The 25,933-nt window shown below is 33.2% G+C and overlaps 1 protein-coding gene across 2 annotated transcripts in view; it reads right to left on the reverse strand.

Annotated features, from left to right (window-relative positions):
* Positions 1 to 25,933, reverse strand: part of LOC134721346 (importin-4-like) — a 338,068-nt gene that overhangs the window by 183,380 nt on the left and 128,755 nt on the right. For both annotated transcript variants that reach the window (XM_063584285.1, XM_063584286.1), the window contains exon 10: positions 17,801 to 17,884. In XM_063584285.1, coding sequence (XP_063440355.1) covers positions 17,801 to 17,884 — 84 coding nt within the window. The remainder of the gene's footprint in view (positions 1 to 17,800; positions 17,885 to 25,933) is intronic.

Below are 25,933 nucleotides of genomic sequence, written 5' to 3' on the forward strand. Positions count from 1 at the left end.
CTTGTGTTTAAATTTCATAGATTTCTATTTACTTATACTAAAGTTATGGTACGAAAAACCCCAAAAATGCTTATTTGGACCCCATTTTGGCCCCTAATTCCTAAACTGTAAGGACCAAAACTCCAAAAATCAATACCAATCTTCCTTTTAGTGGTCATACACCTTCTGATTAAATTTCATAGATTTCCATTCACTAATACTAAAGTTATGGTGCAAAAAGTTGATTCAACTACTATTCTATACAAAGAAAGATAACTCCAATTGATTTCTAGTTACTTAAAAACCAAGAAAAATGCTTATTTGGACCCCTTTTTGACCCCTAATTTCTAAACTGTTAGAACCAAAACTCCCAAAATCAATCCCAACCTTCCTTTTGTGGTTAAAAACCTTGTGTCAAAATTTCATAGATTTCTATTTACTTAAACTAAAGTTACTGTGTGAAAAAAAAAGAATATGCCTATTTGGGCCCTTTTTGGCCCCTTATTCCCAAAATGTTGGGATCAAAACCACCAAAATCAATCCCAACCTTCCTTTTGTGGTCATAAACCTTGTGTTAAAATTTCATAGATTTCTATTCCCTTTTACTAAAGTTAGAGTGCGAAAACTAAAAGTATTTGGACGTCGACGACGCAGACGACGACGCCAACGTTATAGCAATATACGACGAAATTTTTTCAAATTTTGCGGTCGTATAAAAATATAAAATTTGGCTAAAAGTGACAACACAACCTCATTTATAAGGAAAGGAACATGTTTAATTTCGTTCAAAAGTCCCCCACTGGCGGCCATCTTGGATGATGGATCGGCTATAAAGTAACAACACTTGGTCAGCACCTCATAAGGAACATTCATGCCATGTTTGGTTTCATTCCATTAAGTGGTTCTCTAAAAGAAGTCATTTGTATGCATTTCCCATAGGGTCCTATGTTAAACTAAGTCCCCCGCTGGCGGCCATCTTTGATGATGGATCGGCTACAAAGTAACAACACTTGGTCAGCACCACATAAGGAACATTCATGCCATGTTTGGTTTCATTCCATTCAGTGGTTCACTAGAAGAAGTCATTCGTATGCATTTCCAATAGGGTCCTATGTTAAACAGTCCCACGCTGGCGGCCATCTTGGATGATGGATCGGCTACAAAGTAACAACACTTGGTCAGCACCACAAAAGGAATATTCATGTCATGTTTGGTTTCATTCCATTCAGTGGTTCACTAGAAGAAGTCATTTGTATGCATTTCCCATAGGGTCCTATGTTAAACTAAGTCCCCCGCTGGCGGCCATCTTTGATGATGGATCGGCTACAAAGTAACAACACTTAGTCAGCACCACATAAGGAACATTCATGCCATGTTTGGTTTCATTCCATTCAGTGGTTCACTAGAAGAAGTCATTCGTATGCATTTCCAATAGGGTCCTATGTTAAACAGTCCCACGCTGGCGGCCATCTTGGATGATTGATCGGCTACAAAGTAACAACACTTGGTCAGCACCACAAAAGGAACATTCATGCCATGTTTGGTTTCATTCCATTCAGCGGTTCACTAGAAGAAGTCATTTGTATGCATTTCCAATAGGGTCCTATGTTAAACTAAGTCCCCCGCTGGCGGCCATCTTTGATGATGGATCGGCTACAAAGTAACAACACTTGGTCAGCACCACATAAGGAACATTCATGCCATGTTTGGTTTCATTCCATTCAGTGGTTCACTAGAAGAAGTCATTCGTATGCATTTCCAATAGGGTCCTATGTTAAACAGTCCCACGCTGGCGGCCATCTTGGATGATGGATCGGCTACAAAGTAACAACACTTGGTCAGCACCACAAAAGGAATATTCATGTCATGTTTGATTTCATTCCATTTAGTGATTCTCTAAAAGAAGTCATTTGTATGCATTTCCCATAGGGTCCTATGTTAAACTAAGTCCCCCGCTGGCGGCCATCTTGGATGATGGATCCGCTACAAAGTAACAACACTTGGTCAGCAACCCATAAGGAACATTCATGCTATGTTTGGTTTAATTCCATTCAGTGGTTCTCTAAAAGAAGTCATTTGTATGCATTTCCCATAGGGTCCTATGTTAAACTAAGAACCCGGCTGGCCGCAATCTTGGATGATGGATAAGCAACAAAGTAACAACACTTGGTCAGCACCTCATAAGGAACATTCATGTCATGTTTGGTTTCATTCCATTCAGTGGTTCTCTAAAAGAAGTCATTTGTATGCATTTCCAATATGTTAAACCAAGACCCCCGCTGGCGGCCATCTTGGATGATGGATCGGCTACAAAGTAACAACACTTGGTCAGCACCTCATAAGGAACATTCATGCCGTGTTTGGTTTCATTTCATTCAGTGGTTCTCTAAAAGAAGTCATTTGTATGCATTTCCCATAGGGTCTTATGTTCAACTAAGTCCCCCGCTGGCGGCCATCTTTGATGATGGATCGGCTACAAAGTAACAACACTTGGTCAGCACCTCATAAGGAAAATTCATGCCAAGTTTGGTTCCATTCCATTCAGTGGTTCTCTAGAAGAAGTTCAAAATGTAAATTTTTAACGACGACGACGACGCCGGACGACGGACGCCAATTGGTGAGGAAAGCTCACTTGGCCCTTCGGGCCAGGTAAGCTAACTAGAGGCTCTAAAGAGCCTGTGTCGCTCACCTTGGTCTATGTGAATATTAAACAAAGGAAGCAGATTGAAAATTGACTACAAAGGTCAATAACTCCTACAGGGGTCAATTGACCATTTCGTTCATGTTGACTTATTTGTAGATCTTACTTTGCTGAACATTATTACTGTTTACAGTTTACCTATATCTATAATAATATTCAATATAATAACCAAAAACAGCAAAATTTCCTTAAAATTACCAATTCAGGGGCCGCAACCCAAAAACAGGTTGTCCAATTCATCTGAAAATTTCAGGGCAGATAGATCTTGACCTGATTAACAATTTTACTTCATGTCAGATTTTCTCTAAATTATTTGGTTTTTGAGTTATAAGACAAAAAACTGCATTTTACCCCTATGTTCTATTTTTAGCCCTGGCGGCCATCTTGGTTTGATGGCCAGGTCACCGGACACATTTTTTAAACAAGAAACCCCAAAGATGACTGTGGCCAAGTTAGGATCAATTTGGCACAGCAGTTTCAGAGAAGAAGATTTTAGTAAAAGATATATAAAATTTACGAAAAATGGTTAAAAATTGACTTTAAAGGGCAATAACTCCTAAAGAGGTCAACTGACCATTTTGGTCATGTTGACTTATTTGTAAATCTGACCTTGCTGAACATTATTGCTGTTTACAGTTTACCTATATCTATAATAATATTCAATATAATAACCAAAAACTGCAAAATTTCCTTAAAATTACCAATTAAGGGGCCGCAACCCAAAAACAGGTTGTTCAATTCATCTGAAAATTTCAGGGCAGATAGATCTTAGCCTGATTAACAATATTACCCAATGTCAGATTTGCTCTAAATGCTTTGATTTTTGAGTTATAAGCCAAAAACTGAATTTTACCCCTATGTTCTATTTATAGCCATGGCGGTCATCTTGGTTAGTTGGCGGGGTCACCGGACACAATTTTTAAACTAGATACTCCAATGATGATTGTGGCCAAGTTTCAACAAATTTGGCCCAGCAGTTTCAGAGGAGAAGATTTTTCTAAAAGATTACTAAGATTTACGAAAAATGGTTAAAAATTGACTATAAAGGGCAATTACTCCTAAAGTGGTCAACTGATCACTTTGGTCATGTTGACTTATTTGTAGATCTTACTTTGCTGAACATTATTGCTTTTTACAGTTTATCTCTATCTAAAATAATATTCAAGATAATAACCAAAACAACAAAATTTCCTTAAAATTACCAATTCAGGGGCAGCAACCTAACAACGGAATGTCAGATTCATCTGAAAATTTCAGGGCAGATAGATCTTTACCTGATTAACAATATTACCCCCATGTCAGATTTGCCCTAAATGCTTTGGTTTTTGAGTTATAAGCCAAAAACTGCATTTTACCCCTATGTTCTATTTATAGCCATGGCAGCCATCTTGGTTAGTTGGCGGGGTCACCGGACACAATTTTTAAACTAGATACCCCAATGATGATTGTGGCCAAGTTTGGTTAAATTTGGCCTAGTAGTTTCAGAGGAGAAGATTTTTGTAAAAGTTAACGCCGGACGCAGGACGACGACGGACGACGCCGGACGCCGGACGCCAAGTGATGAGAAAAGCTCACTTGGCCCTTTGGGCCAGGTGAGCTAAAAAAGGATGTCCCTGTATACTGTTTTTAACACCAGAAAACTGGGGTGTACACTGAATACAGGGATAACCCACTTTTCTTAACCTGAGCCTTGCCTGTTTATAGAAAAATTATATCAAGAAATAAAATAAAATAATTTGCCTACCTACCTACCCATACCCGATAACCTCAGTCGGAAGAGGGGAAACAAAGATATTTTTAATGTTGGCCCTACCAAAAATTTAAAAAAATACCTCCCCTTTTTTTATTTTGTGCAATACACTATACTGTTGCATATTGATCCCAACACGGGGAAAAAAATGTTATCCCCCCCTTTTTTTTGGCAAAAAAAAAAGTAAATAGATTTTTACTTTAATTTCTGATACCTTAAATGAGAAAAAAAATTGCCCCACCTTCAATTTTTTTTTACCTCCCCACTAATTTCCAAAAAAATCCTTCCCTCAAAATATGGTCATAATCTCAATTCAAATTTCCATTAAAGATGCAACCATAAATACCCATTTAAATACATCATGAAAATCTTATAAAAACAAACTAGAGGCTCTCAAGAGCCTGTGTCGCTCACCTGTTACTGTATTTACTGATGTCGGTCATCTTGGTTGGTAGGTGGTTTCATTAGACACTTTTTTTTAAATAGATACCATAGTTTTAGAAAAGAAAATTTTTGTACAAGTTACAAAAATTACGAAAATTAGTTCAAAATTAACTATAAAGGGCAATAACTCCTTAAGGGGTACTCTTACAATTTTTATCATGTTGACTTATTTGTAGATCCTACTTTGCTGAACAAAATTGCTGTTTACAGTTTATCTTTATCTATAATAGTATTCAAGATAATAACCAAAAACTGCAAAATTTCCTTAAAATTACCAATTTTAGGGCAGCAACCCAATAACGAGTTGTCAGATTCATCTGAAAATTTGCGAGGGGATAGATCTTATTCTGATGGACATTTAAATCTTGAAAGATTTGCCCTAAATGTCTTAGTTTTAAAGATATAAATCAAAAACTGCATTTTACCACTATGTTCTAATTTTAGCCATGTCGGCCATTTTGTTTTGTAGGCGGTGTCATCGGACACATTTTTCAAACTATATACAACAATGATAATTATCGCCAAGTTTGGTTTAATTTGGCAATGTAGTTTCAGAGAAGAAGATTTTCGTACAAGTTACAAAAACTGACGAAAATTTGTTAAAAACTGACTATAAAGGGCAATAACTCCTTAAGGGGTTGACTGACAATTTTGGTCATGTTGACTTATTTGTAGGTTTTACTTTGCTGAACATTATTGCTGTTTACAGTTTATCTCTATCTATAATAGTATTCAAGATAATAACCAAAAACTGCAAAATTTCCTTAAAATAACCAATTCAGGGGCAGCAACCTAACAACGGGTTGTCCGATTCATCTGAAAATTCTAGGGCAGATAGATCTTGATCTGATTAACAATTTTACCTCATGTCAGATTTGCTCTAAATATTTGGTTTCAAAGATATAAGCCAAAATATACATTTTATCCCTGTGTTCTATTTTTAGCCATGGCGGCCATCTTGGTTAGATGGCCAGGTCACCGGACACATTTTTTAAACTAGATACCCCAAGGATGATTGTGGCCAAGTTTGGTAAAATTGGCCCAGTAGTTTCAGAGGAGAAGATTTTTGTAAAAGTTTACGGACGACGGACGACAGACGACGGACGCAGGACGACGGACGACGGACGCCAAGTGATGAGAAAAGCTCACTTGACCTTTCAGGTCAGGTGAGCTAAAAATTAATATTCCTTAATCAGCATAAATTTAATAGTAACTTCTTAAAGTAAAGTGACAGCTAATCACCTCAAGACAATACAAAAAATCTGTATACATACTTTTAAAGCAGTGTAAGGGAGGTAATATATTTTGATTACCTCAATATATTTAGATTACCTACGTTACACTGCTTTAAAATGGTCTTAATTGTCTCAACAAACCCTTGTTTTCCTCCTTTTTTGTCCCTGATTCCTAAAAGGTTTAAGCCATAATCTCTCAAAGCCAATCCTTTGTGGTATGGAAACTTGTGGTATAATTTCAGGGAGATCCATACACATAAACAAAAGTTATTATTCCTTTTTTGGCCTCTTTTTGACTCCTAATTCCTTACTTGTTATAACCATTTCCCCCAAAAATTAACCTTCCTTTTGTGGTTATAAACCTTGTGTTTAAGTTTCATATATTTCTATTTATTTATACTAAAGTTATTGCTGGAAACCTACTGTCGTATAAAAAACATACTAAAGAGTGTTAAATAAATTCTGAAGAAGAAGCCAAAAAGTGAAGAAGGGGTAGTAATTTTTTTAGTATAAGTGTAAACTCTATCAAATGTTGAAAATATCCCCCACAGCCCTATGTTTTAACCTTTGAACAAAATAGTAGTGCATATCAAATTTCTATTCTAGGACATAATTTTTTCACAAAACTTCATAGTAAAAGTGTCACATTCTTAGCCCAAAAAGGTGTTTCTATGGGAAATTGCATGGTCTATATTTACAGAAATGCAACCTATAATGATCCATTAAGTGAAATAAAACAAGCATTCTGAGAGTATTGCATGGCAATACATATCCCTTTACCAGTTAAAAACTCATTGTTATGGAATGAAATTCTAACTTGATCTTTTCATGGTGTATTTAACTACATATAATAGCATATTAATATGTTGCAATAAAAAATCATAATATCTAATAAAATTTGTAGATTTAGCTAACTAAGTCCTTATGTTTGAATAAAGTAACATTCGTTTATGGTGGAAAATTGTTTAAACGCTGAAAAAGCTTCAATTAAAAATTGCTCGCCGGTCCCTCTCTGTGATTACCATTAGATAACGCTGGTTCATTTCCCAATCAATCTATCATCAGGAGAAGATAAATTATTCGATATTCGTTCATAGTCTTTTTCAGAAATGATGAACGGTTCTTTATATAGGTATGTAATCATTTTAAACGTTTCAAATTTATGAAATGATATTCGTATATCAATGTTTTTGATATACCAATAACAAAAACTGAAACATATTGAATTGATACATTTTGTAATTATTCAAAATTATATCAGAAACGTAAACTTTATTATAAAATAATGAACCTGTTAAGGGGAGAAAATACTCGCATAACTTTTTTCGAATTGGCACATAATACAACGGAATGTCACACCAATAGAATTAATTAACTTGGAATCGTGCTCCACCTTCAATGATGATTCTAAATTATAATATATAACAAAAAGTTGTTAATCTATAGAGAGTGAAGACTAATGAGTAAAAATATTTCTTTGCAATTTTTTTAAAACTTACTCAGAAAAATGCTCGAGCCACTTGACTTTCAAAGCTCAAAATTAACGTTTTTACAAAATATTTGAATAAAGTAGTTAAAGATTATTCGCCTTTCAAAGTAAAAGACGCAATAAAAGTCGTATACTTGCACCATCCTACCGAAATACGGATTTAATTAAGTCCTGAACATTGCGACATTTCTTCGTATATTTAGAACAAAACCGGTTTTAATTGATCAAACTACTGGTAATCCTACATAAGCTTTAACATCATTTAAACATCAGTGGTGTTATCAGATGTGGATTCTCAAAAATTCGAAAGATCTACTGCTTAACCTTCGATCACAATCTTTGCAATTTTGCAGCAACATAAAAACTTTTGATTTTTCTACGCTATATACTACTATTCCCCATGCTCAGTTGAAAGATCGACTTCACCATCTCATAAAACAGAGCTTTTTTTTTTATAAAAATGGGAATCGTAGATACAAATTTCTTGTTTTGGGATACAATAATTCATATTTTGTGAAGAATCACACTGAATCTTCCAGAAAATATACTGAAGATGATATTATTAAAATGCTGGACTTTTTGATCGACAATATATTTGTTGAGTTTGGAGGATTTATATTTCAACAGACAGTCGGTATTCCAATGAGTACTAATTGTGCACCCCTGCTGGCTGATTTGTTTTTGTATTCGTATGAAGCAGAATTTATTCAGAACCTTCTAAAAGACAAAAAGAAAAAAAAAACTTGCGAAATTCTTTAATTTTACTTTCCGATATATTGATGATGTTTTATCATTGAACAACCCATACTTCAGCCAATACTTACATCTCATATATCCCAGTGAACTTGAAATTAAGGATACTACTGATACTAGAAGGACTGCTTCATACCTTGATCTTTTCCTCAATATTGACGTAGATGGACGACTTCACACAAAAATCTATGATAAACGAGACGATTTCAACTTCACAATTATCAATTTCCCCTTCGTATGGTGTTTACATATCACAATTGATACGTTATTCACGTGCTTGTTCACACTATACGGACTTCATATACAGGAGTGTGCTCCTTACGCAGAAACTGCTCCAACAAAGTTATGAGGAGGACAGATTAAAATTGACACTCCGTAAATTTTATGGACACCATCACGAATTGGTTGATCCATATGATGTCTCTTTAACCAAACTAGCTAAGGACATTTTTACCACATGGTAGATTGTGGTTTGTCATTATGTCGTCTAATCTTTTAATTACCAAACGTGACTAATTCCCGATTGTGACTGTTTTGCTGAATGTGAATTCGCATTACTATAAGACGTGTTTCTGTACTTGTTTATCCCAAATTCATGTATTTAGTTTACATGTTTAATGTTATATTTGTAATTCTCATCAGATTTTGTCAAATGTGTTGACGTCTTCTTATTATATTTAGGTGTGACGGATAGAAAAATTGATCACCTCCTCTATATTAATTATATTAAATTTTGTACGATTATTTACGTTTGAAGTTGGGTTCATAACAAACTGGACATATATATATATTACAGTTAATTGCTATTAATAAGTATTGCAATATGCATTTTGTTTAAATGAATTATCAGTATTTAGTTCTAATACAATCTTAAATCAATCCTAATTCTATCTTATTTTTGAATGATAGTTTTTCATATGTGACGTCATATTGTTTCTAAATTTCATAAATTCAAATGTGGCATAACGTTTCTGCCTTTTCGCCATCGTATGTGACGTCACATTTTTTTTATTACGTTGACGCCTGGACTGATTCGGATGTGTCTATTTTGTGATAAAACTCGGGTTTAGTTTTCTGTAATTAGTTAATACTTCAGGTTCATTGTGTATATCTCTTTCATATTCATTTGTTAAAATTTACTGTTTGCAATAGCATTAAGTGTTCTATATAATAAGGATGTTCTTATCCCGTGCATAAAAACAATGCCGTATTTGTCAAAACCTTTTTAACTTTTGATCTTCAGTGCTGTACAACTTTGTACCTTTTTCACGTTCGGTCTTTTATATCTAGGCGTTATGTATTCAGGTTTAGTTTTTTGTAATTAGTTAATACTTCAGTTTCTTTGTGTATATCTCTTTCATATTCATTTGATAAAATTTACTGTTTGCAATAGCATGAATTGTTCTATATAATAAGAATGTTCTTACCCCGGGCATACAAACAATGCCGTATTTGTCGAAACCTTTTCAACTTTTGATCTTCAGTGCTGTACAACTTTGTACTTTTTTCACTTTCGATCTTTTATATCTGGGCGTCACTGGTGAGTCTTGTGTGGACAAGGCGCGTTTTTGGCGTATTGAATTTTAAACCTGGTGCTTTTTGTTATCTATTAATCATGTTTTTCTTTGTCTTATATGTTCTCCTATTTATTTGTATTGTAGTCCTGTAATATTATGTTGTCATTTCAATGTTATATTTAACTTTGCCATTAAAGTGCGAGGTTTGGCATGCCATAAAACCAGGTTCAACCCACCACTTTTATTCCCCTTTTAAGGTGTCCTGAACCAATTCAGGAAGATGGTCATTGTTATATTATTGTTCGTTTCTGTGTGTGTGTTGCATTTTAACGTTGAGTCGTTTGTGTTTTCTCTTATTTTTGAGATAATACGTGGCACGGTACTTGTCTATCCCAAATTCATGTATTTGGTTTTCATGTTATATTTGTTATTCTCGTGGTGTTTTGTCTGATGCTTGATCCGTTTCTGTGTTGTGTCGTTGTTCTCCTCTTATATTTAATGCGTTTCCCTCGGTTTTGGTTTGTTACCCCGATTTTGTTTTTTGTCCATGGATTTATGAGTTTTGAACAGCGGTATACTACTGTTGCTTTTATTTACAAAATCATAAGTACGTGCTAAGATCCGACTAAATACCTATTTCCCGATATGGTCAGGTAAAGTTGCTACATATAAATATCAAGTCAATACATGTATCTTCAATCATGACGAAACAAATGATTAAAATTGATTATTTCAGTGAATTTGTTATGTCCAAAGCGTAAAACCATCAGAAGGGAACAAAGTTAAAACTTGATGTGTTTCTTTTCTACTAATTATCAAATCAATATTTTCAAGAATGACAACAACAAAAAGTTGAAAACTGATTATTTTAGTGAATTTACACATGGCCTGGGCATGATATTCGTTAATTTTATTCCTGGCTAACACTCAGGATAGATTTGGATATCAAAAAATTTATCAAAAGAAAAGGAACAAATCCAAAATGTCTTTTAAAATCTTTGAAAGAAATAGTTATTTCCCTTTGAACAGAAATCTTAGGCCACAGACCACAATTAATTCCTCTATCAGTTCTTTATAACCATTTGCACAATGCACTTTTGTCAAATTTTTGTGTGTGTAATGTATAGTCCTAGTCCAAATATATATATAAAAAAATCAGAAAGATTGAACCAATCACTTTTACAAATTTAGCCAATAAACATCCATACCCCTATTGAAAAGTCAAGAGATGTTTCGAAAACTATTACCTTTTTGCACTTGGCCTAATCACTCATTCCATATCAAAATCAGTTAAAATACAACATCCAACCAGATGCTCTGCAGGGCATAGCTTTATTAGACCAAAGAGGTCGAATCCTGAAAGGTTGGGACTAGTATGGACACAACATTTAAACTGGAAACAGCTCTGAATATGGATTGTGATTAAATAGTTGACACAGCGTAGGTTTCACACACAGAATGAATGTGGTATGATGAACTTAAAATGTTGGTTTTTTTTGCTTTTGAGCAATTCAGTATGCTGTTGAATATTAATCCGTTCATGTTTGAAGGAATTTTCTTTTTTATTTCTGAAATCTGAAATAAGAAAAAATTGAACCCCACCTATTTTTTTCACCTCCCCTTTTCCTTTATTCAAAAAATGATCTCAATTCAAATTTCTTATGAAATTTTAAACAATAAATTCTCATTTAAATACATCATAAAATATAAAATGTCATACAGTTATGATTTAAGTTAATTTAACTACTATTCTGGACAAAGAAAGATAACTCCAATGCAACATTTTATATTGGCAAATTTCAAATGAAGTTCATTAACCTAAAGTTTTTGGCAAATTTCCAATTGAATTAATCAATAATAAAGTTTTTGGCAAATTTCTAATATACATAATTTGAGAGCAGTTTAGGTGAGATATTAAAATGAGTTTCAATTACCAACCTTACACTGCTTTTAAATTACGTTTTTTACTTAAGTAATTGTCCTTTAACCTGGAAACCCTATCCCCCTTTTTTGCACCTTATTCCTTAACAGTTAGAGCCATAACTCCCAAAGACAATTCTTACCATCCCTTTGCGGTATTCCAATATCCAAAGTCTAAATACATGGTTAGATTCATCATATCAAAGAACCACAAGAATTCAATTTTTGATGAAATCAAATAAAGTTCAATTTTTTACCCTTTAGACCTCAATGTGAACCAATTTGATAACCGGTCCTAAATATTAAAATTCTAAATGCATGGTAAGATTCAACATATGTTGATTTTTTGTTGAAATCAAACAAAGTGTAATTTTGGACCCTGATTTGGACCAACTTGAAATCTGGGCCCATAATAAAATAAAGGGCTGCGCTTTAGCGCATGATACGCCCGTTGCTCTTTTAACTTGTCTTTTAAGCTTTAAATGAATTTATATGATCAACTAGAAATAGTGTGAGCCCTGTCAAATCAAAAGGGATGTTACATTAATATATTCACCAAAGTTTCACCAAAGTTGCATAAAATCCCCCTTTTTTAAGTATAAAAATTCATCACTTAAGAAAACGTAAAATCTAAAAGTTATAAAATGGAAAGGGAGCTTATGTCAATAGATATAAACAATTTATCAAAGTTGTATAAAATTTTGTGAAAGTGATAGTTATTGTCCCAAAATTGGAAAATCCCCCCCTTTTTTAAGCATAAAAATTCAAAACACGGAAATGTAAAATCTGAAATTTATAAAAATTGAAAGGGAGCTTACATCAATAGATATATACAATTCACCAAAATTTCATGAACATTGGTGAAAGCCTTTTTGAGTTATTGTCCGAAGTGTTAAAAATCCCCCTTTTTTATGAATAAAGCCCCATAAATCCAAAACTTAAAATCTGAAATTTATAAAAATTGAAAGGGATCTTACATCAATAGCTATAAACAATTCATCAAAGTTTCATGGAAATTGGTGAAAGCCTTTTTGAGTTATTGTCCGAAGTGTTGAAAGTTCCCCCTTTTTTATGAATAAAGCCCCAAAAATCCAAAACTTAAAATCTGAAATTAAAAAAAAACGAAAGGGAGCTTACGTCAATAGATATAAACAATTCACTCAAGTTTCATGGAAATTGGTGGAAGTGTTTTTGAGTTATTGTCCGAAGTGTGGACGACGGACGGAAAGACAGACGGACGGACAACGGTATAGCATAATACGTCCCGTCTAAAAGACAGGCGTATTAAAAACTAAGTGCATGTTTAGATTCAGCATATCAAAGAACCCGAAGAATTCAATTTTTGTCAAAATCAAACTAACTTTAATTTTGGACCCTTTGGACCTTAATGTAGACCAATTCGAAAACGGGACCAAAAATTAAGAATAAAAAAACATAGTTAGATTTGGCATATCAAAACACCCCAATAATTATTTTTTTAATGGAAGTTTAATTTTGGACCCTTTTGGCCCCTAATTGCTGAACTGTTGGGACCAAAACTCCCAAAATCTATCCCAACCTTCCTTTTGTGGTCATAAACCTTGTGTTAAAATTTCATAGATTTATATTTACTTATACTAAAGTTATTGTGCAAAAGAAAAGAAAAATGCGTATTTGGGACCTTTTTTTTGGCCCCTAATTCCCAAACTGTTGGGACCAAAACTCCCAAAGTCAATCCCAACCTTCCTTTTGTGGTTATAAACCTTATGTTAAAATTTCATAGATTTCTGTTATTTTATACTGAAGTTATAGTGTGAAAACCAAGAAAAATGCTTATTTGGGCCCTTTTCGGCCCCTAAATCCTACACTGTTGGGACCATAACTCCCAAAATCAATCCCAACCTTCCTTTTATGGTCATAAACCTTGTGTGTATATGCTATAGATTTCTATTTACTTATACTAAAGTTATAGTACCAAAAAAACAACAAATGTCTTTGCGGCGACGACAGCGACAACGTCAATGCAATATATGACTAAAAAAAAAAAATTTCGGTCGTATAAAAACTGCATAATTTCCTGAAAATAACCCTTTTAGTGGCAGCAACCAAACAATGGGTTATTTGGATTCATCTTAAAATTTCATGACTGATAGAACTTCACCTTTTTTTTTACCTCACATCAGATTTGTTCTAAATGCTTTAGTGTTTGAGATTAAGCCAAAAACTGCAATCTACCTTTATGTTCTATTTTCAGCCATGGCGGCCATTTTTTTTTGACAAAACGAAAAATAAAACTCAAAATGTATTCTATATACCATCAGGATCTATCAGCTTGAGTTTAGTTTCAGAGGCGAAGACTTTGGTCATAAAATTGATTTGTAGCTCTTACTTTGCTGAACATTTTTTATGTTTACAGTTTATCTTAATCTGTAATAGTATTCAAGAAAATAACCAAAAACTGCAAAATTTCCTTAAAACTACCATATTAGTCATTTTAGTGGCAGCAACCCAACAATTGTTTGTTTGATTTGACTGAAAATTTCAGGGATGATAGAAATTGACCTGCTTAACATGTTTACCCAATTTTAGATTTGCTCTAAATGCTTTAGTTTCTGAGATAAAAGCATAAAAAACGTTTACTTTTCTATATTGGGTAAAGGTATAGGGGGAGGGTTGAGATATCATTTTTGTGCCTGTCCCTATTCCGGAGCTTCTGGCCTTCTTGAATTTTTTTTAATTTTAGTTTTTCAGTTCGTTGCTATCAATTTTCGTGGTTCGAGCAATATTTACATGTTCGTGGGTTTTTAAATTCCTGGATTTTAGTTTTCTATATTAAAACCAGATGCTCCGCAGGGCGTAGCTTTATACGACCGCAGAGGTTGAACCCTGAACGGTTGGGGCAAGTATGGACACAACATTCAAGCTGGATTCCGCTCTAAATTTGGATTGTGATTAAATAGTTGACACAGCATAGGTTTCTGACACAGAATGAATGTATTCAAATGAACTTAAAATTTTTGTTTTCTCTTAGAGCAATTCACTATGCTGTTGAATATTAATCCTCTCAAAAAAATGTTTGAAGAAATTTTCTTTTTATTTATGAAATTTCAAATGAGAAAAATTGAACCCAATTTTTTAATCACATCCCCCTTTCCCTTATTCCAAAACTAATCTCAATTAAAATATTCTAATGGAGTTTGCAACAATTACTACTCATTTAAATACATCATAAAATATTAAGATGTAAAAAAAACTGCTTGTTATCACTGAATGGTAAAGATTATTTAAATTTATCAGTTGGTAGTAAAAAGTGAATATACATTGTATATTGTATATAACAAAGTTTTAAGTTGATTCTGGACAAAGAAAGATAACTCCAATTAAAAAAAATTCTTGCAGATATTTCTTGCTTACTATACTGGACAAAGAAAGATAACTCTTAATTAAAAAAAAATATTGTGAAATTAGATATTTCTTGCCATTGCACAATACTGTGCAATTGAAAAGACTTGCTATTGCACAATACTTAATAAATAATTTTAGATCCTGATTTGGACCAACTTGAAAACTGGGCCCATAATCAAAAATCTTAGTACATGTTTAGATTCAGCATATCAAAGAGGCCCAAGAATTTAATTTTTGTTAAAATCAAACTTAGTTTAATTTTGGACCCTTTGCACTTTAATTTAGACCAATTTTAAAACTGGACCAAAAATTAAGAATCTACATACACAGTTAGATTTGGCATATCAAAGAACCCCAATTATTCAATTTTTGATGAAATCAAACAATGTTTAATTTTGGACCTCGATTTGGGCCAACTTGAAAACTGGGCCAATAATCAAAAATCTAAGTACATATTTAGATTCAGCATATCAAAGAACCCCAAGGTTTCAATTTTTGTTAAAATCAAACTAAGTTTAATTTTGGACCCTTTGGACCTTAATGTAGACCAATTTGAAAACGGGACCAAAAATTAAGAATCTACATTCACAGTTAGATTCGGCATATTAAAGAACCCCAATTATTCAATTTTGATGAAATCAAATTAAATTTTGGACCCTTTGGGCCCCTTTTTCCTTAACTGTTGGGACCAAAACTCCATAAATCAATACCAACCTTCCTTTTATAGTCATAAACCTTGTGTTTAAATTTCATAGATTTCTATTCACTTATACTAACGCTATGGTGTGAAAACCAAGAAAAATGCTTATTTGGGTCCCTTTTTGGCCCCTAATTCCTAAACTGTTGGGACCGAAACTCCCAAAATCAATACCAACCTTCCTTTTGTGGTCATAAACATTGTGTTTAAATTTCATTGATTTCTATTTACTTTAACTAAAGTTATTGTGCGAAAACCAAGAATAATGCTTATTTGGGCCCTAATTCCTAAACTGTTGAAACCAAAACTCCCAAAATCAATCCCAACCTTTCTTTTGTGGTCATAAACCTTGTGTCAAAATTTCATAGATTTCTATTAACTTAAACTTAAGTTATAGTGCGAAAACCAAGAAAATGCTTATTTGGGCCCTTTTTGGCCCCTAATTCCTAAAATGTTGGGACCAAAACTCCTAAAATCAATACCAGCCTTCCTTTTATGGTCATAAACCTTGTGTTAAAATTTCATAGATTTCTATTCACTTTTACTAAAGTTAGAGTGCGAAAACTAAAAGTATTCGGACGACGACGACGACGACGACGACGCCAACGTGATAGCAATATACGACGAAAATTTTTTCAAAATTTGCTGTCGTATAAAAATCGATTTTTTTTCTTTTAGAAATGAAGGTTACAAATAGTCTGGATTGAAGGAAATTGCAAAGTAAACATTGACAGTGTAAATTGTAGTGATAACACTAATTAACCCATGATAAAGTGATCAACAGATTAAAGACCATCAAATGTGTTAATAAACCATAAACATGTCACCTAAAGAAACAATAACATAAACAAATGATATAAACATATCTTGAATTGTGAAATAAATCTTATCAAAATCAAGCCCAGCATGAAATTATTATTTCCCAAATGTACAAGAACTATGAGGACATGAAATGAACACTTTATCATACTAGCATATCAATACCGGAAACTGACTTTCATGATAAAAAAAATTTTTATGAGAATTAAAAGATCAAAAGTTGTACAGTTTCGGTTATTAAGGACCAAATGGGTATGATCCTGCATGCAGTTGCAGTTCTGTGACTGTTTTTAAATTATTCTCAGATTTGGCGTTATTCAATATATTCTCTAGATCATATCAGCAGTCAAACATACCGATGGGGATCTTTTCATGTCTTGATTTGGACAATAGTTGTTTTATTTCGTTGGACACTTAAATTCCTGGATAAAGTCATCCACGAAAACCATGAAAATTGTTACCCAATGAATAAAAGTACTTTCACAGTATATATTTGTTTAGGGGCCAGCTGAAGGACGCCTCTGGGTGCGGAAATTTCTCGCTGCATTGAAAACCTGTTGGTGACCTTCTGCTGTTGTCTGTTCTATGGTCGGGTTGTTGTCTCTTTGACACATTCCTCATTTCCATTTTCGATTTTATTTAACCCCTATGTTCTATTTTTAGCCATGTAGCCATCTTTGTTGATGGATCAAAACCTTTCAGGTAATTTTTTTTAAAGAGTTTACAAATACAGACGACGATGACAACGATGACGGACTCCAAGTGATAGCATAAGCTCTCATGGGGCTCTTTGGGCCAGGTGAGCTAAAAAAAAGTGTGGAAAACTGATTTGCCACACTGACAGAGGAACAGTCAGACAGACAGGAATGCAAACCTAAAGTCCCCTTTAACTTTGTCGATAGGGATACTAAATAAACATAGGCTGGAGCAGATTGTATACATTTTTTGTTATCCATGTTTTTTTTAGCCCCTTTCATAGAAAAATTCAGGGGAAGTATCTGGATTAAATCAACCTGAATATTCAATTGTCAACTTGGAGAAATTGACACAGGAATACTATATCCTTATACTTGTTATTTTGCTTAACAACTTGCTAAATTTATCAACCTTACCTTCTTCTTCAGTTTAATTAATGTGGCTATAAATGACATTCCCTTAACTCTCACTTTGTCTTCTAAGATATCTTTAGCTGCAGTCTGAAAGTAAGAAATGTGCATATCTATAAGTTTACATAAGATTGCATTTGGAAAGTAGGCAATACAAAGGGTGTATTGGTCTACATTCTGAAAATTCAATAATACATAATAACAAAAAAAATATTTTAAAAAAACTTAAAAAAAACTATATTAATGGTAAAAAGTATTGCAACACCAAATTGAAATTGAAATTAAAAAAACACTCTTTATTTTTTTGTGACATAATTTGGTAATATAGAACTAGTTAAACATTATTTAAGTATCACCTGAGTTAAATCAATAAATATCGACTCGATAAGTTTTTATCTGCACATGCAGCTAATGTACCCGTAAACAGCAAAAAAGATGTTTTTATCCTCATTGTTTTCAACACTTTAAATAACCAAGTTTTTAAATTTATGTGATTGACACCTTGTAATGGGTTCTCGACAACTCTTAACTGCAGCAAGATGGCAGATTATCAGCATGAGAGAAGCAAATATGTCGCTGTAACAACTGCACGTATTGTTGGTCATACCCATTCCACTATAAGTCGTTTTGAGAATAAAAATCAGGCAATGAACGATGTGAAAGACCTGTCGAGATAAAGAAGACCTCCTATACCATTTGCTAGGGAAAATCAAGCATAATAAAGGTTGGTTACAAGGAAACCTATTGCATACAATACAATCCTAAAAAGAGGGTGATTGGCTCAGAGGAGCCTTTTAACAAGAACTGGTCCAGTTAAACTCATCGCTACTGGTTATCGTGCGATAAGACCATTTCGGAGACCTTTGCTTACGAACAGACACACAGTTTTCCGTATCCAATGTAGTGCAGAGTTCGCCAAAGTTGGAAATGAGCATCGTGGAGGAAGATCCATTGCTCCAATGGAATTCGGTTCATCTTCCTTGGCTTGATCGTAGCCCGGATTTGAACCATATGGATGATATATGGGACACTTTGGGGCAGACAGTGTGCGAAAGGACATCCCAGTTCAAACGCATTATGAAATAAACAATGCTCTTCATCAGAAATGGTTGCTGCTGCCTTAGCAACAAATTAGTCGATTTATGGCAGGAATCAGAAGACGTTTAGATGCGGTTATCCGTTTGAATGGAGGCAGTGCACAAAGTACTAATTATTTGGCGTATAACGATCAACCATGATGTGAACAGTCATCTGAAGATTAATTTTGAAATGTCTGACTTTGTAAAGTTTGACTACAGTAAAACTTGTAAAATGCATTTTTTGGTACAAAAAACACTTCATTTTGTTATTAAAATTGTGGTTACATAAATCATTTTTTTTTCAAACATTTTTTGTTCGTTTCAATGCCAATGTTATCATAAACTATGTTTCAATTATATTATACAAATATTTTATTATATTTCATCCAAAAAAAGAGACTGATTCAAGTTTTAAAAAATCAAGGTGTTGCAATACTTTTTTCCATGTGTATATGTCGTGTACAAGTTGCGATTTTGTACAGGTTATAACATGTACAAAAATATTGTACATGTTATAACTTGTATGATGCAAAAATACAAGTTATAACATGTACAAAAGTACCCCATACATGTTATAACCTGTACAAAATATTGCTTAAAAATGGTTTTAACTTGTACAAAAGTTAAAATAAATCTTAAAGAAGTAAAATATACATTTAAATTCACCAATGCATAAAGAACAACAATAAATAGGCCAGAACGTGTCTTTTTCTGTTAAGGACAATGATCACAAAGTTTCAGAAATATATGTTTCATGAATAATGTTGGCAAAATGTGTTTTCATGTAATTGTATGTTTATGCAGTCCATCATGGTTGAAATAAGTGTGAAACTATTTATTAGAAGCTTGCATTCCTCAATGACAATTACATTAGATACTAGTTTCTAAATCCTTCCAACAAATTTAAGATCTATTTTTTATAATTTTGGGAAATACTCCCCCCTCTCATGTTTATAACATGCAAAGACTAAAAAAATGTCGTATATGCTTACTCTGTAAAAGCAAGAGAGAGCTGAAATAGTTTTCATTGGACCAGGCTTCATTATCAATATCTTTGGATCTATTCTTCAATGTTGTTGGCCTTCAGCATGACTTATGTAAATTTATAACTCACTTTTTGTTTATAAACTATAATATCATTGCATGAGGCGATTGTCATTTTGATGTTTTAAATATATATCATTTACTTTGAAAGCATTTATTGGTAGTCACTTTAAAAGTAAAAAAACCCCGTATATTTACCTCATCAACAGACAGTAATTCTATATCATTCTTAAAGATTACTTTGTACTTTTGAGATCAACACTGACTGATTCAATATTCATAGGGAGAATAATTTAACGGCTGATTTAAGTAGCGGTAACAGGAAAGACATGTACCTCCTGTACGCAGATTCGATTTAGTTTGTAGATAATATGTTACATACAATGATATAGAAGCTACGATTTTTCGTTAAAGTAATATTAACGTTCTTAAAATGTACCGTTTGCAGATATCAAGCCGATCAGAAAATCGCAAAAAAATCATTTGAATTGTGATTTTCTGACACTGTACGCAGACAAATACCCCCAAAATGGGTCTTGAATGCAGTATAATCTTATTAAAATAGATGTAAGGTGTGTTTATTATTAATGTTCTGAATCACAAATAGACAAGCTTTCATTTAAACCATTGCAACTGAAATTTCCATTAGAAATAAAAAAAAAGTTAGCATGGGTGTACTGAAAATTCAAGATTTATTGAAAACGACCCATATATCTTAGGTCTTATGATCCTCTTATGCCTATCTATGGACTTATCTTTATTTGATGAATTATAATTGTGAGTGTCCACTTTGAAGGCAATAGTAAAATACTTTCATTCTAGTTGACACTAAAAGACATAAGAGGATATCCAGGATAGATGTGTCTACAAATTAAATTGAAAATTGAATTTGGGTATGTGTCTAACGACAACAACCCGCAAATGGAGCAGACAACATCCAAAGACTACAAATAAATGCTTTCAAAGTAAATGATATATATTTAAAACATCAAAATGACATTCGCCTCATGCAATGATATTATAGTTTAAAAACAAAAAGTGACATAAGTCATGCTGAAGGCCAAAAATGTTGAAGAATAGATCCAAAGATATTGATATAAAGATATATTAGCCTTATTTATTGTTGTTCTTTATGCATTGGTGAATTTAAATGTATATTTTACTTCTTTAAGATTTATTTTAAATTTTGTACAAGTTAAAACCATTTTTAAGCAATATTGTGTACAGGTTATAACATGTATGGGGTACTTTTGTACATGTTATAACTTGTATTTTTGCATCATGCAAGTTATAACATGTACAATATTTTTGTACATGTTATAACCTGTACAAAATCGCAACTTGTACACGACATATATATTCATACATTATTTCCCAAATACGAATATGATGCACTCTCTTTTTAACAATGAAAACCAGATGCTACACAGGGTGTAGCTTTATGCCACTGCTGGTGGAGATTTATTTCCCCGAGGGTATCAAAAGCCACGCAGTCAGCACTTTTTGTGCTGACATGAATTATCATTGATATAATTATATTTATAAATTATATGTTTACAAAATTTAGAATTTTTGAAATACTAAGGCTTTTCTACCTCAGGCATAGATTACCTTAGCTGGATTTGGCAAAACTTTTAGGAAATTTGGTCCTCAATGCTCTTCAACTTCGTACTTTATTTGGCCTTTTTAACTTTTTTGGATTCGAGCGTCACTGATGAGTCTTTTGTAGACGAAACGCGCGTCAGGCGTATATACAAAATTTAATCCTGGTATCTATGATTGGTTTATTTTCTACCACTGGGTAAATGCCACTGCTGGTGGAGAATTATTTCCCAGAGGTTATCACAAGCCCAGTAGTCGGCACTTTTTGTGCTGACATGAACTATCATTGATATGGTTATATTTATAAATTATATGTTTACAAAATTTAGAATTTTTGAAATACTAAGGCTTTTCTACCTCTGGCATAGATTATCTTAGCTGGGTTTGGCAAAACTTTTAGGAAATTCGGTCCTCAATGCTCTTCAACTTCGTACTTTATTTGGCCTTTTAAACTCTTTTGGATTCAAGTGTCACTGATGAGTATTTTGTAGACGAAACGCGCGTCTGGCGTATATACAAAAATTATTCATGGTATTTATGATGAGTTTATTTACTGCCACTGGGTCGATGCCACTGCTGGTGGAGATTTATTTTGCCGAGGGTATCACAAGCCCAGTAGTCAGCACTTTTTGTGCTGACATGAATTATCATTAATATGGTTATATTTATAAATTATATGTTTACAAAATTTAGAATTTTTGAAATACAAAGGCTTTTCTACCTCAGGCATAGATTACCTCATCTGGATTTGGCAAAACTTTTAGGAATTTTGGTCCTCAATGCTCTTCAACTTCGTACTTTATTTGGCCTTTTTAACTTTTTTGAATTTCCCTTTGTAGTATGGAAACTTGTGGTATAATTTCAGAGAGACTTATACACTTAAACAAGTTATTGACTGAAAATTACAAAAATGCTTATGTGGGCCCCTTATTTGGCCCCTCATTCCTAAACCTATGGGACATAACCCACAAAATCAAACCCAACCTTCCTTTTGTGGTTATGAACATTGTGTAAATTTTTTATTGATTTCTATTAACTAAAGTTATAATCCGGAAACAATCGGTCTTCGGACAACGCTGACAACGACGACGACAAAATCAAAACCTCTAACACATCAAACCAGTGGACAACAATTGTCATATTCCTGGCTTGGTACAATCATTTTCTTGTGTAAAAAAAGGCGGATTAAACCTGAATTTATAGCTACCTAAACCTCTCATTTGTATGACAGTTGTAAAAATATACTTTATATTGACAAAAACAACAGACAAAACAGGTAAAAATGTCAAAAATAGAGGTACATCATTCAAGGCTGTGTTACTATCCTTATTAATTCTTTTTATACCAGATGAATAATGTGTCTGCAGGGTGTATTCTGCTAGTTATAATGCAAGGCAGAATTGATAATGCCTGTGACCTATGCCACCACAGAATCAACGTAGTTTCAGTATCATGTGCCAGATTAAAACACATCTGCTTTCTATGATAACAACAGAACAAATTTCACGGCTATATATTAGGAGACGCCAATTGACAAAGTAATTGCAACCTAACTGATATAGTTGTAGTTGATGTAATTGTTAAAATTATTTTTTTAAATTTGAGTTATCTTTCTTTTTCTATTATTGTAGTTGATTAACCAAATTTTGGACAAAGGAAGATAACTCCAATTCTAAAAATTAATTTTAACAATTACATCATTGATATTTTTAGAGTCATAAGAAACAAGTGAGTGATGAAAAATAATGTTTATCAAATTCTTGAACCAATGCATGTATATATCATTATCTTAGTCCTCTGTGCACGATTTCATAATTTTTTACGCAAATATATCGTATAATGGTCATTTTTTTTTCATGATATATTTCAGTATATTATGATTTAATAAATATGGCTGCTCATTAAATGCCGTGTTTTGAAGCCGAAGTTTACCGATTGTCATCTTAAAGTAAACAAAAACAAAAAGCATGGTATTGAGCCCTTGTTTAACATGTATAACCAGATAATTGTTTATTTTAATGACAGATCCATGCGTATTGCAATCACCAGATTTTACGAGGAGGGTCACGCTCAGGTCACTATGCATACGGAAAATATATCAACGAATTGCTTCCTGGAAGCAAGCAATTAAAAATAAGTAAACTGGTTCTAAATGTCGACAAATTAAAGAATTTTCCTCAGAAAAAAGTATATGAACATAAGTTTTATAATGAAAACTATCCATTTAGTTATAAAAAACATATGCATATTTTATTTCTATTTGAGGTTTCATATGACTTTATACAGATATAAGATTCCTATTTTGCACAACTTTTTGGAATTTTGGATCCTCAATGCTCTTCAACTTTGTACTTGTTAGGCTTTATAAATATTTTGATATGAGCGTCACTGATGAGTCTTATGTAGACGAAACGCGCGTCTGGCGTACTAAATTATAATCCTGGTTCCTTTGATAACTATTTCCATTTGTAAAAGAGCATAACTCAACAAAGGTAAATGTGACGCCACCAAAATTTATAGGTTTTAAGCATTTCGTATAAGTTTCATAACATTTGTTTAAAGAAAAATGCAAGTTAGAGAACGGATGTACGGACGGACATACGTACAGTCAGACAAGGGTAAAACTTAATGCTCCCTCTTGGGGCATAAAAATGGAGAATGTGTCCATGAGGTGCAGATGATGCCTCATCTTGCATATTACATTATAAAGGTATGGTAAAAGAAACTCTACCCACATTTGTACTTGATCTTAGTTTTGTGATTTATAATCAGAATTTTGTTTGTTGGAGGTAAACTGAAGTCAGAGAACAGAAATGACAAATTACGCATATTTTTTACTATTTGTTAAGGGGCATAACTCTAGTACGGTTAAAGTGAAGGAATCAAAATTCAAACTTGATCTCTGTTTTGTGGCAATAAGCATTTTGTATAAGATCAAAAAAATTTGAGGGTAAAAATTAAGTTACTGAAACAAAAAAGTCAGCATTTTTTTTTTTAATTTGTAAATGGTGTGAACTCTAGAATGGTAATAGTGACACCACTCAGCACTGAATTTCAAATTGATTTGTTTTTTGTAGTAATAAGAATTGTATACATATTTCATAACATTTGGTTGAGGCAATAACCTCATTGGTTGATATTTTTGGCGGAAGTACATGTGATACATTCTCATTCTTTCAACATCCAAGCTGTGGGAAGGTCGTGCTCCACGTGTTGTCGGCAAAGTAACTATTACTTACATTTGCCTTGGTGGTCATTTATATATGCCTTGGTGGCAATAGACCTAGGTGGTCATTTATATATGCCTTGGTGGCAATAGACCAGTAGATGGTCATTTTATGAATTTTTACATTTGCCTTGGTGGCAACATTGAATTAAAGATACTAGCCTTGGGACGTCAAGACCTTGGTGGTCATTTATAATCGCCTTGGCGGCTTCTTGATAGAACTATATGGAAATGGTAGACCTTGGTGGAAAAATGTTTGAGATTTAGACCTTGGGTAAATATTTTTAACCCAGGTGGTCAGATATTAGTTATGCCGTGCGCCGGTTAAACGCAGGGCAAAGTGCTATCGCTGTATAAAATATATGTGGAAGTGGGTGTTCATGCCATTTTGGAAACCTGTAGTTGAAAAGAGAATAATTAATTGTTTATAGGGTAAATAGTTTCTTTTGTTACTTTTGAGTGTTGTGGACTTTTCATTGATTATTACATCGTACATAATGATAGAAATGCTCTTAAAGACTATGTTAGAAAAGAATAGAATTATTGAGAAAGTGGAATAATTAAGTGTGAAATGTCACTTGAAATTAATGTTGTTTACCGGAGTGATGTGTAGTGAATTATAAGTTGTCTTCGTCAAGGTCCGCGTTCAGCGGTCTGTTTGATTGATTGTACATAGAATTGAATAGAATGTTTTTGTTTTCAGATGGTGCTACAGCTTTGACTGGCTGATGAATGAAGGAGAAGCAATATGACATCGCACAATGATTCATGTCAATCAATGAGTTTTGAACAACATAAAAGGAAAGGTATTTTTCGATCAGAATATGGTGAGAACATATTGCAATTTGAGTATTGTTTTGATTTCTGAAAATAGGAAAATAATGAATGGGGAAAATATGGATACACCACTAAATTATGTATGTATGCGTTGAGAAAGGCAGAAGATGCCCATACATGTATGACACGGTATTAAAAAAAAATCTGTGATGGAACAGCTTTCTATTTAAAAGTAGTTCTAATAATATGTCCGTAATTTCATGATGTTTACTATTGGATGTGGTGTATACAATTTCATTGATGTGTTGAAATATGTCATAACAATCTTTTTGTCTTAGGAGATTAAATAATGGTTGCAATATTTTTGTATTGTTTTGTTTAATACATATAATGTTGAATGATTTTGTATAC

The sequence above is a fragment of the Mytilus trossulus genome, chromosome 6 (genome assembly GCF_036588685.1).
Source record: "Mytilus trossulus isolate FHL-02 chromosome 6, PNRI_Mtr1.1.1.hap1, whole genome shotgun sequence".
In the NCBI taxonomy this organism is placed as follows: Eukaryota; Metazoa; Mollusca; class Bivalvia; order Mytilida; family Mytilidae; genus Mytilus; species Mytilus trossulus.